The following is a 21,607-nucleotide window of genomic DNA, read 5'->3' on the forward strand; positions in this document are numbered from 1 at the left end:
GGGTTGTAGTTCTTCCACGTCCCGAGTGGGTATTATCTCTCGCTCGGCCAGACTTAAAGATGATAGAGGTGGTTTTGGCATCGCTCGCTGGAGACAGCGCCACTAGTGGAAAGACAGTTAATGGTAGGAGCGTTGTCCGGGAGGTAGTTGCCTTTCCCCCTTGATGAGTGGCGCCACTGGAGTCCTCTCATCGTACTCGACAACACGAGAGAAGACTGTCTTTTCCAAGTGAACCTCACGAAGCCTGTACTGATTCGGTTCACAGTAACCGAGCGATCAGCACTCAGATGATCTAGGCCCGAATTTCGCTCGATGCTCTTTCGGCATCAGCACCTAGGCAAGGAACCCAATGAGTCGTAGATGCGCCAGCTGAGGTACCGTATCTCTATGGTGTTTTCTGGGAAAGATTGACGCTGACGCGCGCAATCTCAGATAGACCACCGTCTCCAAAACCTCGGTCCACCAGGAAGCAGGAGGTTTCGGATCGGACAGGAGCTTGTTGATTCACTCCCGGATAATGCGATTCGTGCGTTCGGCCAAAGCTTTGCTCTGCCCTTTACGCAGCGGACCGCAAGTGAACATACAGATCGGCCATTCCATCATGTGTGGAAAACAGACCAGATCAGTTTATTTGAAGGTATTGACCCAACTTTTTCTTCAAAGCAGCTAAAAGAACCGGTTTCGACAGGTAGTCATTCATTCCCGAATCCAGACACTTCTCTCGATCACCCTGAATCGCCGAGGCTGTGAGAGCAATAATCAGAATACGCCTCACAGCATCCACCGCATCACTGCGCAGACGACGTGTGGCAGCATACCCGTCCATGACAGGCATCTGGACATCCATCAGGATCATGTGATACGGTTGCTCCGCGCTAGCCTTCTTTTGGATGCCCTCCACCGCTTCGAGCCCGTTACTGTAGGCATCCACTTGGGTAAAACCTAGTTTTTTGAGGTACTGCACCGTGATTTTCTGATTGATGAGATTGTCCTCCGCGATGCAGACGCTGAGGTTGGAGAGAGGGATCTGGGACAGATCAATGCAAGCCAAGGTTGACTCATTGACCAAGCCTATTGAACTGTCACTGGGCCTTGTTGGAGTAGTAGTCCCTGAGCTGTCGGGATTGACCTTAGGCAAGATGATCGAGAAAGAGACAGTCGTGCCGACGTTCTCGACACTCTGGAGCTCCATGGTGCCTCCCATCAGATCTACAAGAGATTTGCAAATACTGAGGCCCAAACCAGTGCCTCCGAAACGGCGGGCGGTGCTGGCATCAGCTTGGGTGAACGGCTTGAAGAGTTGCTGTATGAGCCGCGCTGGGATGCCAATACCCGTATCCGTTACCCAGAAGGAAAGACGAACAGAATCCTCAGTTTCATCGTCTGCCCTGGATCCTATCGTGATAGACCCTGTTTCGGTGAATTTTAGGCTGTTACTGAGTAAGTTGCCCAAAACCTGCTGCATTCGCACGGGATCCCCATTTACGTGGGTCTGGGGCGGTGTGACATCCCGTATAATGCGGACGTTGTCGGAAGTTTGCTTGTTCCTATAGCCGGCCGGCGTTGAGCGAACGACTTCCCTGACCATTTTTTCTACATCAAAGGAGACAATATGCAACTGCACCTTGTTCGCTTCGATCTTGGAGAAGTCGAGGATGTCATTAATCACGGTGAGCAGGAGCTTTGCTGACATGCGAATCGAATCAGCCATTTCCAATTGCTCCTCTGATAGTGGACTGCTGAGCAAAAGCTCCGAGTTCCCAATGACCCCATTAAGTGGTGTTCGTAGTTCATGGGATATATTGGCGAGAAATATACTTTTGGCCTTGACGGCTTCTTCGGCTAGCTTGGCATGACGCAGAGCCTCCGCCGTGGCAATGTTCGCCTTCTGCTCGGCCTCCATCGCTTCCGCCAACGCCTTTTTCTGGACATCTACCATAGATTGGTTGATGATAGATACCCTTTCCACTTCCCTGAGGGTCAGCGCATTAGAATAGCTGATTCCAAGCTGGACGACGAGCAACTGTAAAACGACGCGATTGCGGTACGAGAAGGCGTTGGGTGGCCCCTCCAGATAGAGGACAGCAATGGGCTCATTCTCTCCACCACCGTAAGAGATGGGTAACGCCACGACCGATTTATTGACAGAATTTTGAGCCCCCCAGGCTTCACTGACGTAGCTGAATCGCGGATCTTGCATGACATCTGGTAAATACGCTGCCTCGCGGAAGCGCACGCAATAATTCACAATGCTTTCCGCGACAAGATGGGAGTGTTCAACCGGTGTCGGCGGATCATGTACTTTTATGCTACCAGTTGAGTCGCCACTGGCTGCCACGGCCCACCCAAGTGTCAAGTCCTCCTTGGTGATAATAGTCGCCATGGTGGCAGCGCCATGACAGCTTTGCATGATGATTTTGCACATAGTCCGGAGCAGGTCGTCGACCTTAAGAACGCTAGATATCACCTGGGACCCTTCGAGGATGGTTGTGAGATCTAGAATATGAAGGACACGCTCTGCCACGGACCCTACGGCACTTGGGATTTCGTCGTTCCCAACTTCGGACGGCTGAGGGCGAATCTGTGTACTGATATCGTATGGTTCAGTCTGAGTAGCGACTTCTCGTGCCTTTTCTTTCGTCTGCAGCCCCAGATCATGACAACACAGGATATAATCAGCCACCCCCGTAGCGCCAATTTGTCGGTAGAGTCCGACTGCCTCCTTCAGAGCCATTGTGCCTAGCCGTGAAGATCCTTCACGCATCAGATGTTCAGCTAACAAATGGTGGCCAAGGGCTTCATCGAAAGCAAATCCATGCTTTGAAGCGTGGTCTATTGCTTCTTGATAGAAGATAAGTGCAGCGTTTTGGTCATTTTCCATCTCGGCGATTTGAGCGCCCAGAAGTTTAGTCCATGCCAGATAGTTCAAATCTGAGATGACTTGCCACTGTTCAATCTTGCGTTTGAAGTATCGCAACATCCTTGCCATGCTTGTCGTCTCCTCCACAAAATCCGTCTCAAAAGATCGCCCACCGATATCGGACGCCAGTTGGGGGGAAGATGCACGGTATGCGGCATTAAGCTGTTGCTGCTTTCGGATCCACACACATCCGGCCAGAGAAAGGGAATGGAAGAACATGAGAAACCGCGTGTTCCGTGCGGACCATATAGCGTTGACTTTCTTGAGACAAGAATTTCCCAATGATACCGCTCGCCCGTAATGGCCGTACAGAAATAGCGGTGCGATTTCCATGCTCTCATAGAGCATCAGTGGCCGGTCGCTGTTTTTGATAGTCCTTACCAGCCAAGACTTATATGCGGCCGAGTTATGTTCTTTGTCACTCATTACCCCGAACGAGTCATGTGTATATGTTTTGCCTTGCAAAGCACGGCTGAGCTGGCAGATTGTGATGAGGATTGTACCGCCGGCCGTATCCGTCTGCCAGCTGGGAATGTCCTGGCAACTGTAGACACAGAAGGTCTCCAGCTCAGCCAGGTCTTCGGATGCAAAAAATTTCACGGTAGCCAGGAACCCGAAGTTCAAGATGGTGGCAATTCGGTCACCGGCGCGGATAGAAAAATCTACTGCTCCTTCGAGTTGGGAGATTGAAGACTGGATATGATGTTGAATATGGCCGACAAAGGTGGAGTATAGAGCGATGCCACGACCTACAGTATGTGGGTCTTTGGATTGCTCAATCAGTGCCAGGGCAAGTTCCCCACAATGTGTTGCGAAGGTCATTGCATTGTCTCGAGTGATTGCTATCACAGCTAACTGCATGAGTCCCATGCCCGCCTGGGGGAATGGACCACGCGAAAGATAGGTGTCAACCATGACAAGCGTCATGTGGTAAAAAGTCAGCGTGTCTGACCAAAAAGCCGCGCTGGTGGCCTCCAGAAGAACCGCCCCGGCAGCAGCCAAGGCTGGATGCGCAGGCAGAGCCGTCTCGACAATGGATTCAATCTCAACAGCAGAGACAGCCTCGCATAGCCGTCGAAGTTCTTTGTCGCATTTAGAAAATGTTGGATTGTCATCAACCAGAATATCTAGAGCCATGAGGCATTCACTCAGGGCATGAAAAGCACCAGTCGAGTTACCCAACTGTGCAAGCATACGAGATTGCAAGATCCAGGAGGGAGCTTTGTCTACTGGGCTCCGAGCATTGGAGAGTATATCTTGCAGCAAGCGACTAGCTTCGTCATGTTGTCCTTGGTACAAATAGCACTCAGCAGCAGACGTGAATATTTGCAGCGTCTCGCCGTAGCTCACATCTAGAGCGTCATCGTTCCAAATGTCCTCCTGAAGAAGTATTATGCAGCTTGCGTACGAATTCACAGCGGTCGAGCGTAATCCAGTCTCACTTGCAGCGTTCGCATACTCGAACATAAAGTTTCTGAAAGGCTTCCTTGTCGTAACAGAGCTCTTGATGATCGGCGCAGATTCGATAACGGCCGATGCCAACATGCTTCGATATTTGTCGTCGTGAGAATAATACTGAAATAGCACTTGCGCCTTAATCGAGTTCACGTGGTCCTTGTCTCTCGTGTGAAATGATGCTGCGATATGCATGTAGTTGCTATATGTGAAGGAATAGACGTCATGATCCTCTGTGGGCACAATAACGTGGGCTTGGATGATCGCCTGCAGACCTTGCATCACTTCTCGCTCAGGCAAACTAGATGCGGAGGCCATCTGATCGTTGTCGAGAAGCCTCCGGACTAACTGAAACGAGAACGTCATTCCTAAAATGGATGCCCAGCCCAAGATGGATTTGCAAATAGGCGAAAGGCTGTCCAGCCGCCTAACTAAGAAATCATCAAATGCGGCGTCGTTGTAGCTATCCACCTTGAAATGCTCCGAGATGCGGCTGAGATCAAAAGACCAGATCCCATCCTGGAAATCATAGCAGATGAATCCACGTTCGTAACAATCATTCAACACTTCGCGGACATAAAGGGGGTTTCCATTCGTTCTTGACTGAATGAATCCCCCAAGAGGCCAGATAACAGGGACAGACAAAGACAAGGTGCTCGCTACATATTGCATCACGCAGTCTTCACTGAGGGGTTTGAGTGAGATGGCGGTAAGACCTGCGTCTCTTCCTGCAAAAACGACGAAATTGTAAGCATTATGGTCCATATAAAGACAGACTGCAATGGGAGAGCGGTCAATTTATAGAAAGGTCCGGAGTTCCATACCTTCATTGTTAGAGGATTGAAGTATGCGCTTCATCAGTCCCGAGGAAGCATTTTCGGGCCTGTGGGCCATTATCACCACCATTCTGATTCGAGCAGACACCATATGGGCAATGAATTCCAAAGATTCTTCATCTGCCAAGTGGACATCGTCCAGACATAGGCATACCAATTTGTATCTCGTGAAGACCCGCAAGATGTTCAGTAACGTCCGCACAAGTGGCAAAGACTTGGTGGAAGATCCGGTCCGAAGAAATTCTTGCGAACTCTCCGTTCCAGTTTTGTCCGGGGGCGGACGCAGGTGGGGTGATGTGAGGGTCGTATGAGCAGACTTGTTCGGCGCCTGTTCTGGCAAGTTGGAGCCCGGACCGAGGAGGAATTTGGGCAGGCCTAAAATCTTGTGCAGAGTGTTCCATGTAGATCCAATGTGGTTTCGCAATATCGGTAGGAAACTGGGTTCATTCATGTTTTCCGAGAACGCCTGGTGGAATAGACTCGAGAATAGGTGTAGAACAGGACGCATACGCTCTTTGTCGGCGACATCGAATCGCGAGCTAGCAAAGAAGCCCCTTCGTCGGGCTTCAATCTGAACTGACGTAATCAGCCGCGATTTGCCCAACCCAGGCCCTCCCTCAATGCTGATGATCTCGCATAAGCCTTTTGGCGTTGCTATGCCATGCGCAGCCGACCTTCCCGCATTGTCACTCGATCGAGAGCTTCCCTCGCCACTGGTGCTGTCAAACGAGGAGACTGACAAGCGCTTGTCTAATCCCTTCCTCTCTACGATGGCAGGATCCGACTCGCTACCCTCGCTTGAGGCGTATGGCGAATCCCGGGGGGAACGCGCGCGGCTTGTATTAGCTGGATACAATTGGGTACCACCAGCGGATGTCCCACTCACAGAACCGGTCTGGGTGGGAGATCCATCGATCAGATTAAGGGCTTCCTCTTCCCCCGGGGTATTGCTTGGTGAGGGAAGGACGGTAAAAGTTGCGAATTGGTCCTCCGGCAACGACGACAAGTGAAGCCCTCTGGCTCCCTGATACAATTTCAGAGTACGGTCAAGGACCTCGACGATGGCATCCCGCTCGGTTGCCCGGCCCACCATCGTACGTGGGAGCGCGAAGAACGGAGAAACATCTTTGCTGGCGACTTCCCAGCTTTCCAGAGCGGCCGCGTCTCCCTCTGCCAGCAATTGCCGTACCTCCATGAGGTCATGTCGCAGACCGCGAGCTGAGTTGTAGCGCCCGGAGACAGTTTTGGCCGTCGCCTTGGCGATGATCCGTGCAAAAACCTCTGGTACGTCGGGTCGCAGGCTCGATACTGACGGCAGCTCCTGTCCAAGTACCTCCTTAATGATTCCCATTGGAGTCTTGCCTCCAAACGGACTCTCGCGGACGAGAGCGTTCCAAAGCATAACACCGAGGGAGTAGATATCGGCGCGACTGTCACCTTGGATCGGCGCCCGTCCAGCTTGTTCGGGACTCAAATATGAGATGTGCGCCGTGGCATCGTTCTGGTTCTGCAAAGCTGACCAGTTCGCGCTCACGCGTCCGGTATCATAGGACTGGAGACCCACACCAAGATGGATTAAGCGCACATGGCCGGTCTCTTGATTGAAGTGGAATGCCTCGGCCCGAATCTGCCCATGGACAATCTGCTGGCTATGCAGCATTTGGATGCACTCCGCCGCGCCTATGGCGAAATCGACAAACGTTACCAACGGCATTCGGTCGTCCCGCTCCGATCGGGGCGGGCCCACATTATCGGTCTCGTTCAGATTCACATCTTCCTTAGGGCGCATCTGATACCAGGTCGCGCCGCAATCGACGTAGCGCAGAAGATCGTTGGGACCGGGACTTTGGTAAATGCAGACCAGGAGCGATGGCGTGTGGTCATCATCGTGATTGGGTAAGCGCTGCATCTCGACGGGCCGCAGGAAATACTTGCGATGAGGAGCGGTTACGGATGCCAGCATCTGATACTCCTCTTGCATTCTTTCTCCCTGGGCCAGATTCTCACCAATGCGCGCCACTACTTCGATCGTTCGCTCTGATCCTCTATCGTGGTCGCCGAAGTCGCCGTCCCTCCCTGGGCCATATGGGGCAAATGTACCACTCAGATCGTTGGAAGAGGAGGCACTTCGGAGGCGAGTGGTTTGAGCATGATCCGAACTAATGGTACGGTCGAAGTGCTTGGTACCAAACACGTGCCTGAGAAACGCTTCAGCATGAGAAATATCCTTCTCATCTTAAGGAAGGGGGTTTGATTCACGCACCACACGCCATAGCTTGAGCGAAATTGCCTTGACTCGTCCCAGGTATAACCCACCAAGTGGATCAGTTTGTCCATCAGTCCAGTGGGAGGCGTGAGCCTGTTCGTATCCAAAGAAGCAAGAGAAAGTAGATAATCGAGTGGAAGGAGCGACTGCCGGTCAGTGTCATGGTCGTCGTGGTCGTCGTGCTTGTCGCGGATGTCGCAGGGGGGTTCTGCCGCGGTCAAGACGAGAAAGGAATAACCGTTGAACCAGGAGGGGTGGACGAGGAAGAGTCCGTCCAACTATGATACTCGTAAATGCAAGTATCCATAGTTACCTCTACGGAGGGCAGAATGGTCTAGAGCGGAAGGGAAGGAAAGACGGCCGAGCTACCATACGAAAAACCGGTTTTTTCCACATTTATCCTGTCCAATTTTTTTCTTCTTGGCACCACAGGATTGCACCGACATTGGATATAAAGATTATTTTCCCCGCGGAACGACAAACGTGCAGTAGAGTATAGTTAAGTAACTAGTAGCTGAATCGCATCGGGATCGATCCTCTTGGCGAGCCTTGCACGTCGATCTTTAGATGTCCCTGAACAAGGGACACGGATAAGACAAGCCACTTGACAGAACGGGCTCGACCCGAGCGACCTTATCCACCCCCTGCCGTCTACTTGTGAACAGCGATCTGAAGTGGGGGAGATGAATGACTGCCGGGGATCGAATCGAATCTCGAACCGGTAAAGTCTTAATTCTGCATCTGAGGTATTTCCTCCCTCCGTCCACACATATCTTATCCTTTATACCGATCGCTTTGATCATAAGTCTCTCTTGACTTCTCCGTTGTCACTATTAAGTGTCTTTTTTTGCTAGGTCGAGCACGGTCGTTGCCACCCCCACAATGTCAGGAGAAACCAGGGCTACCCCGTACGTCTTGTGAAACTTCTATGGCCTTATTCCCTCCGGCGTTTGGATTTCTCCTGCTGTTTCACCCCTCTTCTCACTCGCTTGGTGTCCTGTCTTCATTTCGTAGTCGGATTGACCTCTTGCGAACATGGCGATCTTTTCTTCGGAATTTAACTGACTCCTGCGCCGTCTACTAGTCTCCGTTTGGGGTCGATTGCCCCCAACTTCCAAGCCGAAACCACCATCGGCCCTATCGACTTTCACGAGTGGGTGGGCGACAACTGGGTGATTCTCTTCTCCCACCCAGAGGATTACACCCCGGTCTGCACCACCGAGCTGGCTGCGCTGGCCAAGCACGAACCCGAGTTCACTAAGCGCCACGTCAAGCTCATTGGACTCTCGGCCAACTCCATCGAGTCGCACGATGGCTGGATTAACGACATTTCCGAGATCGCGGGGTGTCCCTTGACCTTTCCCGTCATCGGCGATAAGGATCGCCAGATCGCCTTTGCCTATGACATGTGAGTGATTTCCTTCCTTTCGCTCCGCGCTCCCACCCAGCCACTCCAGACATTGACCCACCCCTGTGAACAGGTTGGATCACCAAGATACGACCAATGTGGACGCCAGAGGAATTGCCTACACCATTCGGTCGGTCTTCATCATCGACCCCAACAAGGTCATCCGCCTAATCCAGTCCTATCCCGCCTCCACGGGTCGTAACACGGCCGAACTGCTCCGCGTGATTGACTCTTTACTCGCGACCGACAAACACTCTATCAATACCCCCGTCAACTGGCAGCCCGGTGACAATGTGGTTGTCCCTCCTAGCATCAGTGATGAGGATGCCAAGGCCCGCTTCCCGGATCTGCAAGTGGTCAAGCCGTACCTGCGGTTCACCCCATTGGCGAAAGAAAACATTCTCCCTCATGCGTAAGGTCAGTTCAATTTAAGTATAAATTCAATGGCGTGACTACCGATCTGATCGAGAAAGAGTAGGTGTAGGACATCAGTCTCTACAGTAGATATCAAGTTCAATCACAACCTCTACACCCATCACGATTTGGTTCTTAGAGAATGAATACGAATTGCGCTAATTCATATCATTTCACCACTAATAAGTTGGGTAGAACCCTCATCCTCAGACTGTACTACGAAGAAGGGATTTGGTCGAAATTTTCTTATGCATTTGAAACAAAGGGCGTAGGTAACAAAGAATAGGTGATATGAGCCGTATCGATTTAAGAAGCTTTTGTTGTGTCGTTCCACGCACCTATGACAACAATATTGACAACATGAGTCGATCATAAGCCATGGGCAATTGCTAGTTTCAAAAGAGAAGCGACGATGATATCCCAGCTATAAGGTCCGTGGCAATGAGCACTATTGAAGAGTCGGGTATTCAAGCTGGTTTGAGGCAGCGTTAATGAAACAAGTGCTCATTTACGAGTGGTGTCACCAAGACCGACAAGCCTGGGCTTAGTGGCTTGGTATGATAGTTCAAGCCATCCCTGACACCTAATGTTGAGAAGCACTCCGTAACAACGGAGATATCAGTTCAACTCACTCTATATAATATCCTACATGTCTTTCTCAATTTAGGATAAACATCCATCCTTTCACGCCATCACATTGATGTACTGCGCTCAAAGAACGCTTCATTGTTACGTACTGTCCTTTGAAGTTGTTTAACTGTTTGAGGAGCCGCAATTTACTGATAGGTGGTCCAGTGAGCTACCGACCACCTTCTAGCTTTGCGTAGGGCCCTCCCGCAAATCCCAGTCAGAAACTTCAAGAATCACTTCACTTTGATTTACCTTCTTTTCCCACAAAGGGGGGCTAGTAATGGATCTTGTCAAATTATATTATACTTTTCAAAGAACTCTTAATACCGGTATACTATCTATATTCATCTTTCTCTATATAGTTCAAGTTTAGGTATACTTTCGTACCATCGGTCTATATCTTAGCCACGTCTATTTTACTAGAAGTGTATTCATCTTTCTTACCGATTAGCTTTCAATTACTTTACTTTCATTAGATGGACGGATTTGAACTTCAGAATTAGACAAGCTTCAACCAACATTCCCCGGTTCCGACAAATTTGACACTGCGACCTCTGTTCTAAGCGCTGCAAGGCTCTCCGAGTAAGACGCTCACATTATTACTTTCGATATTTGAGGTCACGACATCGAGATGGCTGTCTCCATTGAAGTCGCCCACGGCAACACTATAAGGATGGGTGCCCACAGCGTATGTGGCCTGCGCCGCGAAGCTACCAGCTCCAGTCCCGAGCAAGACGCTCACAGTATTATCGCCCTCGTTGGTGGCCACAATATCGAGATGACCATCCCCAGGTGCCATTGAAATCACCCACTACAACGCCAACCGGCTCGGGCCCTATGCGGAATGTGGTCTGCGCCTGGAAAGTACAATCTCCCCTCCCGAGTAAGACGCCCACAAAATCACCTTCAAGACTTATAACCACAAGATCGAGATGACCATCTCTATTGAAGTCGCCCACCGCAACACTAATCGGATTGGGCCCTATAGGGAATGAAACCCGTGCCTCGAAGGTACCATCTCCAATCCCAATCAAAATAATCACGGTATTATTGCCTGTATTCGCAGTCACGATATCACGACGGCCATCTCCATTAAAGTCGCCCACTGCAACAGCAAGCGGCGCGAACCCTACACCAAATTTGGTCTGCGCCTGGAAGCTACCATCTCCATTCCCGAGCAAGAAGCTCACTGCTTAGCTGCCGAAATTTGCAGTCGCGATATCGAAATGGCCATCTCCAGTAAAATCGCCCATTGCAACACTAGCTGGCTCGAGTCCCACCTCATATGTGGTTTGCACCCGGAAGCCTATGCATTGCACGGTGCAGGTACCTGATGAGCAACTTGATTCGGTAGGGCACTATGAACGCATAAGCAATAGACACATTGATAACATGCAATCCATCCTAACTTACAACGTTGCCACACGCCCCGGAGTTGTTGTTGTCTGAGGTGAGATCAGGACAGGCGCCATTGCAAAGACCTAGACCACAATTTGTGCATCTGCAGGCGCCTGATGAACAAGTCGATACAGTCGGGCACTATCATGGTGGGCACGTGAGTAATAATCATTTTGGTAGTCAAAACTTCGTCCTGACTTACAACGTCGCCACATTTTTCGCAATTGTTGCTGTCGGAGTTAAGAGAGGGACAAGCCCCATTACACGGCGCTAGACCAGAGTTCATGCATATGCAAGCGCCTGATTTGCAGGTCGATCCAGTAGAGCACTATTACACAAATGGGAGCATTAATTTTCCTTGGAAAAAAAAAATGGGACTTACGACTTTGCCATAAGTCCCACAACTGTTGCTGTCGGAGTGTTGCTGTCGGAGCTTAAAGGAGGGCAGGCGCCATTACAAGGAGCGAGGCCAGATTTCGAGCATATGCAAGCGCCTGATTTGCAAGTTGATCCAGTAGGGCACTCAAGACCGATTAGTGTTCACCTTAAGGATGAGAGCACTGCTTCAGATTTACATCATTGCCGCACTTCCCACAATTTCGGTTGTCGCTATTGGTTTGAGCACAAACACCGGAGCACAGCTGTTCGGTCGGGCTAGTTTTCTGAGGTCCACAAACATAACAAGGATCCGTATGCCGCAAGCCCAATACAGGAGACGGCTGAGTGTGGGAGGTTCTGTGCACACCACTAAATACAGAGATCCGCGCCCTGAGTTAAGCCCGGGGCTACGATGTGTAGGATTGATTAGTGTAAGCTCATATTCGTCTTCAGTGAAGACATACCGAATGATGCTAGGACGAGAAGGGCGAGCACGAGCGGGGATATCGGATAAGCTGCTTATTTGATCTACCAGCGAAGCAAAAATCTGGCAGAGGGTGGAAAACGTTCGCTAATAGATCTGAGAATGGAGAGCTTATTAGGTGGATAGACTCGTGGCTTTTATGTGACCGAAGTATTGTACATCTGTCCCTGGCATAGTGACTTACAACTCGACAAATATTAGCGGCGTTTGGAATCCCACTAGGAATATTGTTGTCAACACAGGGGGCATCAAATTTAACGAAAATAACCTTCAATGGTGCTGCTGTACGGCATGTCTAACATTCATGAGTCCAAATCTTGGGCAGGATGGCTTGCGTGCAACTCCGACCCATATCTGGCGCGCCTGGAACCCCACTAAGAATGTGGGGTGCCAGTTTTCAACAAAATTAAGCGTGGCAGATCCTATAAATCTCGCATCCAGATATATTAGATGTCAATTTAGGCCATTTCGTAGAGGACTAAACTTATTGAGTGGTAAAGTGACTAATCCGAGAGACGGCGCGCTCCAAAATAGTACATGTGCGACTCGGAGCGTTGTCACGATCGCCGATTATTCTTCTATCACTCCAAATGTCGGAGACATCGGGTCGTTCATTGCTTTGGTGTATATTTAGTTTGAAAACCCATAACGAACGATGCTCACTTTAATATGTCAGCGTTGCGTAACATCCCGTAACATCCCGCTTGAATAGTACAGCGAGCCGCTTACGCTCACACATTGAGTGCTAGGTGACTAAAGTACTCATTGCTGTTGTATGTTTTTATCGCTTTTTGCTGTGCTTTTTAATTATCTCGAATAATCCTCTTCTTATTTGCGCAATCTCTCTAGACGTAACGCAGGTTAAGAACGTATTTCTCTCTCGAATCTTTCTATTTCACATCAGACCAGCCCCCTGGAAGGAGCATCTACCTAGGTACCTAAAGATCTTCAATAAATGAATGCTCGGCTTTAAACTAAACAGGCGACTTATTTATTTGATTCATGAAGTACACCATTTTTCATTTGCAGTTGAATAATCGCCCTTTAGCTGCAAGTGGTATCGGGGTGGTCTCCCTTGAAGTCACAGTAGATAAAAGTCTCATCCTGCACACAGACAAGACCCGAGGCACATTTCTGGATAGCCCATTCACCATTGTCGCAAATTCCATAGCTGCTACCGTTACAAGAATATGTACCAGAGGTAGCACAGGCTCCTCCAAGGACTGGGCAGATCTCGGAGCTCACATCCGCTGTCAGTGAAGTAGCAGTAGCTGTGGCAGACACGGCAGTGGTGATAGTCGCAATGGTCGAAGTCGAAGTAGTTGGGACAACTGGCTTGACATTTGTCGTTATCATAGACACGACCGTTTTGGTGGTTTTGACCGTTACTGTACCAGTCTTCTGCACTGTCGATAGTGTAGTGGGTGCGGTGGTGGTAGGAGCCAAGGTCGTCTCTGGAGGCCTAGACGTCTCAATGGCAGTGCTGGTAGTGCTGGCAGAGCTTAACGTGGTGGAGGCACTAGTCTTCGTCCCTATGGACAGGGTGGTAGCCTTGGTAGTGGTGCTTGTGTGCGTAGTGCTAATGCCAGTGCTATTAGTGGTACTAGTAGAGGAAGATCCCAAAGCGGATGCAATGCTAGAGAGGAACCCATCATTGGCATACACTTGACTGGCATCCCACATCATAACACCACCAAAGCTTGTGTACCCTTCCTCCAGAATGAAATCTATGATCGAAGCGATAGTCGATGCCGACTCGTATCCAGTCCCAGCAGCGGTACTACCACCTGGGATACCAAGGAAGACCTTCACATTGGGATTGAGAGAAATAGTGGTAGCCCAGGTATTCCAACTGACAAAGTTGAAATTAGCCTGCGTGGTAGAATCTGCAGTGAAGTAGTTGACACCGCAATAGTTGTTATAGAACTGGACCCAAATAGCATCAAAATATACCGCGCCATCAAGCATCGGGTTATCGGCGGCATCAGGGTACACGCATTGAGGTGCGGCAGTGAGGTAGTATGTCTTAGAGGTGTCTTCGGCGAATAAGGACCGCAGCTCGTTGGCAAAAGAGGGCATGTTATCGACAGAAGACTCAAAGTCGAAATCAAATCCATCGACAACGGAATTGCCGAAGGGACGATTGATCGAGGTGTTGGTGGAAACCGGTCCGAACGTTTCCCAGATCATCTTAGCGCCAGCGATAGCAGCATCCTCGCTGGTAAATCCTCCCTCGCTATAAGTTGAACCACCAATAGAGAGAAGAATGGTCTTTCCAAGGGACTGGCAAGTGACTATATCCTCTCTTTTCTCGAGTTAGATATGAGCGGGCGTTATTTCATAGCATCGGGTACTCACGCGATCGTGGGACAGTCAAGAAGAGCTGTACCGTCAAATGTAGTGCAGGAATCACCTGAATTGGCAAAGTTGATTTCGGGGGCACCGCCCTCGCCGTTAATCACATCTAAAAAGGCAAGTTGGATCACCTAGATAGTCTTGGTATCAGTATGCGGCTTTCAATACCTGTAAGGTGGTTGGTTATCATACATCGATATCCGAACCTATGTGCCACATTCAATCAGTTTCATTGCTTAGCGTGTATCAGTGCAAACCATAATTACATACTTTCACAGTAATAAGCAAGATCTTGCTGGGCAAGATCACCAGATGAATCACCATAGGAGTTCTGGCCCCAATAAATAGCAACATTGGAAGATTTTGTCACCTCGAGTGCAGCGTGGACGCCTTGAAAGATGGAAAGGGCCATAAGGGCCGCAGCAGTATTCACGGAATACATAATGGTTTTTTGAAATGAGAGGACGGTGCGGTATATTATTGATTATTTCGTCAAGAAACAATGTAGAAATGGCCGCAGGCCAGAATTGTAAAAGTGAAAGCAATAGAAAGAATGATAGACCAAAAATCGAATGAAAGAATGAATGAGGGTCGAAGAAAAAAATCAAGGCAGAACAGTATGTTTATAGAGTCGAATAGACCCTAAGCAAGTACATTAATTAAGATTTGAAACTTATTGTCATAATATACACGCCTCAAGGATTGGCTAGTGGGCGCCATCTTCCACTTTCTATCCTTTACTGAAAGTGTTACTGGGACGGGACTAGAGTATATTCATCACACACACACACAAAAACAGAAATTCGATTGGTTCAATATATGAGCGGTATTCCAATGGTTATCAAGTCTGCTAGACCCTGCTAGGTCAAGACCCACTCTATAGGTCCTTATGGGGCTTTGATACTTTTTGCCGAGATTAGTCGCGATGAGGGTTCAATAGCCGAAACAACTTAGACGCCTCATAGCGCCAAAGCGTGTTTCATATGCTGGATTTGTGTTTTCTGGAAGATGAGGACAATTTCCACCAAATCGATCGATTGAAATGACCCACTGAAGCAGGTTTTCTAAAGGCGAAAGCTTGGGGAGCTTCACTTGTTTCTCCAGCCAAGGGGGGTTTTCAAGCCCTTTGAACATGGATTGAAATCTTCATTTTGCTCCTGAGGCTCTGGAATCGGGGGGCTCTGATTATGTAAGGGCTTTTTCCGACGCTATATTTGTCCTCGCTTGATTTACCTCGATCGCAATTTCATTTTATGATCCCGCTAGTTCGCTTCGATCGTACAAAGTGGAAATTGAAAGCCGCGGTAATTGGCTTTGCCTGCCACAAGGGCGAGCGTTACAATTAGTTAGCTTTCATGAGTCGTTCAATATCATTTCATAGTGCATTCACTTTCCGCCTAGGACCCAAAATGAAAATAATTTAAGAATACAAAGCTTTGTCACAAGCATATCTGGCATTCGGTCTTGGCACCCTGTTTGCTTGGATGGACCCACTTTTACCGCCTTTAACATATGCAAGACGCATATTTGTCACTTTCATATTTACAAGAAGCCACTATCTAGGTCACCGAAGGTAGTGAATACTGATTTTCACTCAGGCTTCTTTAAGACCTAAGTTGGACCTAATCTAACCTACCTAACCCTTGGGGCCCCAATTGGGTCACAAACACTACAAACATGCCAAGCTTTTAATACAGCGTGTTTATAGACTTATAGTATGTTTTGAGACCCTATATATATGGAATTTTATTATTTTACTAGTTATTATCTCTTTCTATGGTATTAGCTATATACATCATGTCTTTCGTATTCAATTGGTATATACCTATAAAGATAAATAAACAACAAAGGGTCATAAGAAGATAATAGAGCTACCGCTTAGTCCAAACGTATATATATTCGAACTTCAAGATTTTTTAGATTCACAAAATTCAGTTCTATCGTAATTTTTCCACTTCCTCCAGTCGGAATTAATTCGAATTAGGATTATAGATTGATTCAATTCTCTTCTATCCTTGACTATAATTTCGTTTGAATATACCTTATAGAAGCAGCAAAATACAGATAATAACAAGAGCATAAATATTATGGACGTTCAGGGGTATATTGTGCAAAATGGATTGGAATCGGGTTGGGTCCTGGGTCCATACCTTGGACCGGAATTGGGTCCTGATGAAGCCTAGTTGAACCCGGCCCTCACGCGGATTGGATGGAGGGTCCTGACATTGGAACCGTTTGAGGGTCATGGCGAGGTCTATAATCATGGCCCACATAAGGTAAAGGAGAAGAGATATATTATTGATTAGACCGGTTTTTTTTTTTTTTATTTGGGGGATTTTGATACTTTACATAGGGATGTAATGGGTCATATCATACGAGCTGAAGGGAATTCAATTTAAGTAGCGTTCCAAAATTCCGGCCCGATGCCCCCACCCATAAGTAGCATAAGTCACTTACCTGTTTTAGCATTTGCGAAACAATCACCATCAGTTCCCCGCAAATCGGCTCTCCGTTGCTTTATCGTGATAACGAGAACATAGCTGCTCGCCCCAAATTTGAGACTACAGCAAGTATCTTCAATCACTCAGAGAACAATGTATATGGCCTAGCATGCGGCAGATTCACCACCTTGGACCCCGTCTCCATCTCCACTGCTTCCGTCGCAGCTTTCGTATCAACCCGATACGGTTTAATAAGACTGTTACTAGATTAATCAGCTAGAATAAGGAGCCTTGGCGAGGAGGGAAGCCTACCACTCATCATGCAAGCACCAAATGACCTTCTGCGGCTCCCCCATCCATTTCACTAGGTTCGTCGCGAACATCGCCGCAGACCCATTGAACGGTCTCCCATTCAAATTTGCCCTTCCCGCGATCCCGAGGACAGCAATATTTGGCTTGGGGTATAGATCCCTCACGATTCCCTCATACGCACCCAAATGCGCGTTAAATAGAATACTTATAACTTCCTCTCCACCTCTTCTTTTGAGTAAGACGTTAAACATAAGTTGGCCCCCATCGCAAGAGGACATGACATTATCCCTCTTATCCTCCATCCAGTCCGCAAAAGACCTCATCCTCTCATCCATATTATCCTCCCCTATAATCTCCTTTAACCGAAACAACCCGTACTCCATTCCCCGAGTAATATCCAAGGTGCCATCAAATGGTGTTGTGCTGCCCGTGTACACTGCACCGGTATCAAAAATGTCTGGCAGCGTGTCATGACCACCCGGGATAAGGCAGTGAAGGCTTGGCCAGATGTGGATCTCGGCCACAGCGAGCGTATGGTCAGGTTCTGCAGGCGCACCAGGAGGACCTTCGCGTAGAGCTACTTCTCCTGCCTTAGCTGCAGTGCGCACATCGTCGGTAAATAGGGGAACTCGCTCGCCCCCAGAGACAGCAAGAAGTTGCTCGTCTGGAACACCTGCCTCGCGAAGACGATTGATGGCTTCACTGTTGGCGATAACGATGGCACCTGTGCGTTTGGCGATTTTATCTGCTCCGGGAAGACTGTGAATTTAATTATTATGTCATTTTGTTCTTCTTCAATTCAATCCTGGGTGCCCATACTGATCGAAATGCGCGTGGGATATCAATATGTAGTCCACGTTAGTCACGTCGTTGATATTCAGATAATGGGGCATCAACGATGGCCGATCCAACCAGGTGTCATGGAATATTGTGAGACCTGATGCGCGAAGGCAAAAGGTTGTAGCGCCTAAGGCAGTTGGGATTAGAAGCGTAATAAGGGCGAGAGGGTATTAAGCGCATTTACCAAAGTATTCGAGAGTGGCCTTCTCCATGATTGTGATTGGTTTTTTGTTTCTAATATCAGTGATTGCTTGTTACTCTTCTTAAAGAGGAGAGAGGTGTGTTTTGATCTCAAAGTTGTGTTCATTAAGATTGATCAGAAATCCGGTTTTGTGTCAACAAACCAAGCTGGTGGGGTACCGATGATGAGACTGAATACATTTAGGAATTAAGTAATCAATATGGGGGATACCGACGGGGCAGAGTGAGAATTGAGCCTTGAGCTAGCCCGGCAAGTGGGGTGTCGCTAGTGTGTTTTGAGTCAAATATTAGCCTGCCAGACATGAAGAATCCTATGAGCGATCGAGCAAACAAACTACTATCACTTCTTACCTTGACTTGTGAAACTGACATTTATTTCAATTCAATGTTAAATCTACGCAGGGGTATTTGGATTGACACAATGGTCGAGTCGGTAAATCTACCGTTGGCAGCAGAAACGGGACATGTGGCTGAACATCGGCTCCCCGCAATCGTCGGAGACAGGAGGTCGGTCACATGTTTTCGAAATGATAATACTACTATTCAACAGGTAGAATCTTCGGGGGCCATAAAAAAGCCTTAATAAAGACGAGAACTTCTTGTAAATGGGAATTGCTTACCATATCATCTTTTCGGGCCGCCAAAAATGTCAGAGGCAAGTTCATTCAAAATCATCATTATTGGCGCTGGCCTGGCGGGTTCTTTGCTCGCTAACGGGCTCTTGAAACACGATGTTCCCTTCACAATTTATGAACGAGATTCAGAAAACTCCAAGCGAGAAGGCTATCAAATCCGCCTGGGAGACTCTGCCATTGTCGGGTTCAAAGCTTGTCTGCGCGATGAGTCTCTGAAAGCCATCATTGAGAAATTTGGACAGTCCGCAACATCGGGAGCCGCAGCTCCATGTATCTTCTCGACTCAGTTCCAGCCTGTTCTTGATTTGACCACCTTACCCACGTATTCGAAATCCTTCGCGATAAACCGTGTGGTTTGTCGCAACTTGCTTCTCGAGCCCGTCAAGCTGAGCGGCTCTATGCGTTATGGAAAATCATTCTCTGCCTATGAGATCATCAGTCATGTCCCTACTGGTCCTGAGAAGGTAAGAGTCCTGTTTACGGACGGTACTTCCGACGAATGCGATATCCTTATTGGGGCAGATGGAAGCGGTTCTCAGCTCAACAAAGCACTTGGTCTCAAAAATCTGGTGGAAATCGATACGCACTGGTCCTTCTTGTCCAAAGGAAGCCTTCCGAAAGAGCGATTGAATAAGCTCCCCGTTCAGCTTCAAAAAGGACCGATTCTGGTATTCTCGAAAGGGGTCTCCTTTTTCTACGCCTGTAAGGAAGGCTTCTCATTTCGACCTAATGAAGCTAACACAATTCAAACAAAGTGTATATGCCAGCTAAGGCCAACGCTGGAAAATCGGCCAGCAAAGAGATTGATTACGATGAGACAGAGGCCTCCTTCTACTGGGGGTTGAATATCCCCAAGGTTCTATCAACCGAATATCAGAACTATGCAGAGATCCCCAACCGTCTGGAATTCTGCCTCGACATCATTCGCGACTGGGCACCTGAATTGTAAGAGCCCATTATAAGACGTGCGAGGCAAAATTCACTGGTATGATCTAACGCATTTCCTTGCTATCTGACAGTAAGACCTTGATCGCGACAGGTCAAGATGAAGCGCTATCTACCAACATCTACGTCACCCCCTTGCGAGCGAGTACCAAGCCTGTTGAGAATTGGCGATTACGCATCCAGAAGGAGAAGGGGGGAGAGAGACAAGAAGAAGGGCATCATCGGGTCTGGCTTTTAGGTGATGCGGTCCACGCGATGCAGCCAAACCGGTACGAATCCACTATTGCAATAGCATTCTACAAAGATATACCAGAGAAATTTTGAGTAACTTCTACTGACTACAATTTTTAATCACCAGAGGAATGGGCGGAAACCAAGCAATGCACGACTGTGCCGACATTCTCCCACATCTGGTCCAATTAAACGGTGTTGCCGCTAGCGGAAGGCCACCCACAATGGAAGAGATCTCGTCAGCGTGTGCGAAGTTTGAGTCCGTGATGACTGAGCGAGCTTTCACCTGGGTTTCGAAAAGCGGAGGAGCCTCGGTACCGGTATGTACTTGATTCATACAAATTCCACATTATTACTTGCCTGACTTTCTATGTGACTCATTCATCAGATACTGGACTTTGATGGGAGCTTAGGGACGTTAGTCTCCATCATTGGGAAATTCTTGGTGCCCGTGGTCTCTGCCATTTTTCGCATGCCGTTCATGAGATCGTCAGACAAACAGGAGTCTGACTGGTGACAGTATTTATAATATTCTTGTGACCTAATCTTTCCCTTTAGTAGCTTAAATCATTCAAACGCCACTTCATCTTATCTGCTGAAAGGCAGCCTTCCTAAGTTGTTCAGGGTCCGGGACTTCGTTCCTGTAATATTAGCACATAGACTTACTTCTTAAACGAGAAAGCCCTGAACTAGCTGAATGGCGCATCAATCATCTTCCATTATTCCATCCTATCGAGGTGAAATAATTTCTGTGTAATGAGTCTGGCTCGACAGTACGCGGAGAGTCACATCCCCCACATACCGAGCACATCGAATTCCTCCCTAGTCAGGCACTAATCCATGTTGTCAGATAGGTCTCCAAGGTACAATGTTCAATTTGTCGTAAGTAATGTGAGTAGAGCACCAAATGATTGCCACGACAGATCTGATCGAACAGCGAACGCGCCAATTTGTGGGGTTCGGCAATTCGGCCGCCCGCCTTTTTCCATTACAGCAAACTCCTCTCTCACTCCCTCCCTACACCTTACCTTATTCACATACCAGCTTCAGGCGACGTGGAAAGAGCCACATCACTCTTTTCAGGTCATTTAATTCGTTTTCCAGGTCCAACTTGGCCTTACGCGTATTCTAACCTGCTCTGATAACGGACAGAAACGATACCCAAATACTCCTCATAATCCAGAGTGCACGGGTTCCAAATTAGTGAGTGGAGCCGGTTGGTATGAACCATCAGAGGGCAATCGCTCATGAACTAGAAATTACTAAGTGCCTCTCTTTTTGAAATATGGAATGTCATCTCTGTAAGAATAAATTCAATCGTCGCGAGCATCTTGAGCGTCACCTTCGCCGTCATTCTGGAGCCCGCCCATATGCTTGTCCCATATGTTCGCGGTCATTTTCAAGACAGTGAGAGTTCCTTTTCGCGACATATCTCATTCAGCGGACTGTAAGCTCACT

The 21,607-nt window shown here is 48.4% G+C and overlaps 6 protein-coding genes across 6 annotated transcripts; 2 read left to right on the forward strand and 4 right to left on the reverse strand.

The window, feature by feature from the left end:
• Positions 1–622: 622 nt before the first annotated feature.
• On the reverse strand, positions 623–7,923 carry N7520_005544 (ATP-binding hybrid sensor histidine kinase/response regulator; the record flags this gene model as incomplete). The annotated part of the gene is made up of 4 exons (XM_057139478.1): positions 623–5,103; positions 5,200–7,409; positions 7,475–7,755; positions 7,852–7,923. 4 exons carry the CDS (start codon positions 7,921–7,923, stop codon positions 623–625), a joined length of 7,044 nt encoding a protein of 2,347 aa, XP_056993484.1.
• A 436-nt stretch (positions 7,924–8,359) lies between these two features.
• Positions 8,360–9,301, forward strand: N7520_005545 (peroxiredoxin; the record flags this gene model as incomplete). The annotated part of the gene is made up of 3 exons (XM_057139479.1): positions 8,360–8,385; positions 8,562–8,885; positions 8,959–9,301. The coding sequence occupies 3 exons, from the start codon at positions 8,360–8,362 to the stop codon at positions 9,299–9,301; spliced, it is 693 nt and encodes a 230-aa protein (XP_056993485.1).
• A 1,187-nt stretch (positions 9,302–10,488) lies between these two features.
• N7520_005546 (FG-GAP repeat domain-containing protein) lies at positions 10,489–10,728 on the reverse strand (the record flags this gene model as incomplete). The annotated part of the gene is made up of 1 exon (XM_057139480.1): positions 10,489–10,728. One exon carries the CDS (start codon positions 10,726–10,728, stop codon positions 10,489–10,491), a length of 240 nt encoding a protein of 79 aa, XP_056993486.1.
• Positions 10,729–13,233: 2,505 nt separating this feature from the next.
• Positions 13,234–14,986, reverse strand: chi3 (putative class III chitinase; the record flags this gene model as incomplete). The annotated part of the gene is made up of 4 exons (XM_057139481.1): positions 13,234–14,494; positions 14,548–14,675; positions 14,737–14,750; positions 14,815–14,986. The coding sequence occupies 4 exons, from the start codon at positions 14,984–14,986 to the stop codon at positions 13,234–13,236; spliced, it is 1,575 nt and encodes a 524-aa protein (XP_056993487.1).
• A 2,138-nt stretch (positions 14,987–17,124) lies between these two features.
• Positions 17,125–18,349, reverse strand: N7520_005548 (MBL fold metallo-hydrolase; the record flags this gene model as incomplete). The annotated part of the gene is made up of 4 exons (XM_057139482.1): positions 17,125–17,242; positions 17,298–18,056; positions 18,117–18,264; positions 18,322–18,349. The coding sequence occupies 4 exons, from the start codon at positions 18,347–18,349 to the stop codon at positions 17,125–17,127; spliced, it is 1,053 nt and encodes a 350-aa protein (XP_056993488.1).
• A 635-nt stretch (positions 18,350–18,984) lies between these two features.
• N7520_005549 (FAD-dependent oxidoreductase) lies at positions 18,985–20,666 on the forward strand (the record flags this gene model as incomplete). Its single annotated transcript, XM_057139483.1, has 5 exons — positions 18,985–19,675; positions 19,729–19,918; positions 19,993–20,187; positions 20,277–20,469; positions 20,538–20,666. The coding sequence occupies 5 exons, from the start codon at positions 18,985–18,987 to the stop codon at positions 20,664–20,666; spliced, it is 1,398 nt and encodes a 465-aa protein (XP_056993489.1).
• Positions 20,667–21,607: the final 941 nt, after the last annotated feature.

This window comes from Penicillium odoratum (assembly GCF_028828045.1).
Source record: "Penicillium odoratum strain IBT 22623 chromosome Unknown utg000005l_segment0_segment0, whole genome shotgun sequence".
NCBI lineage: Eukaryota > Fungi > Ascomycota > Eurotiomycetes > Eurotiales > Aspergillaceae > Penicillium > Penicillium odoratum.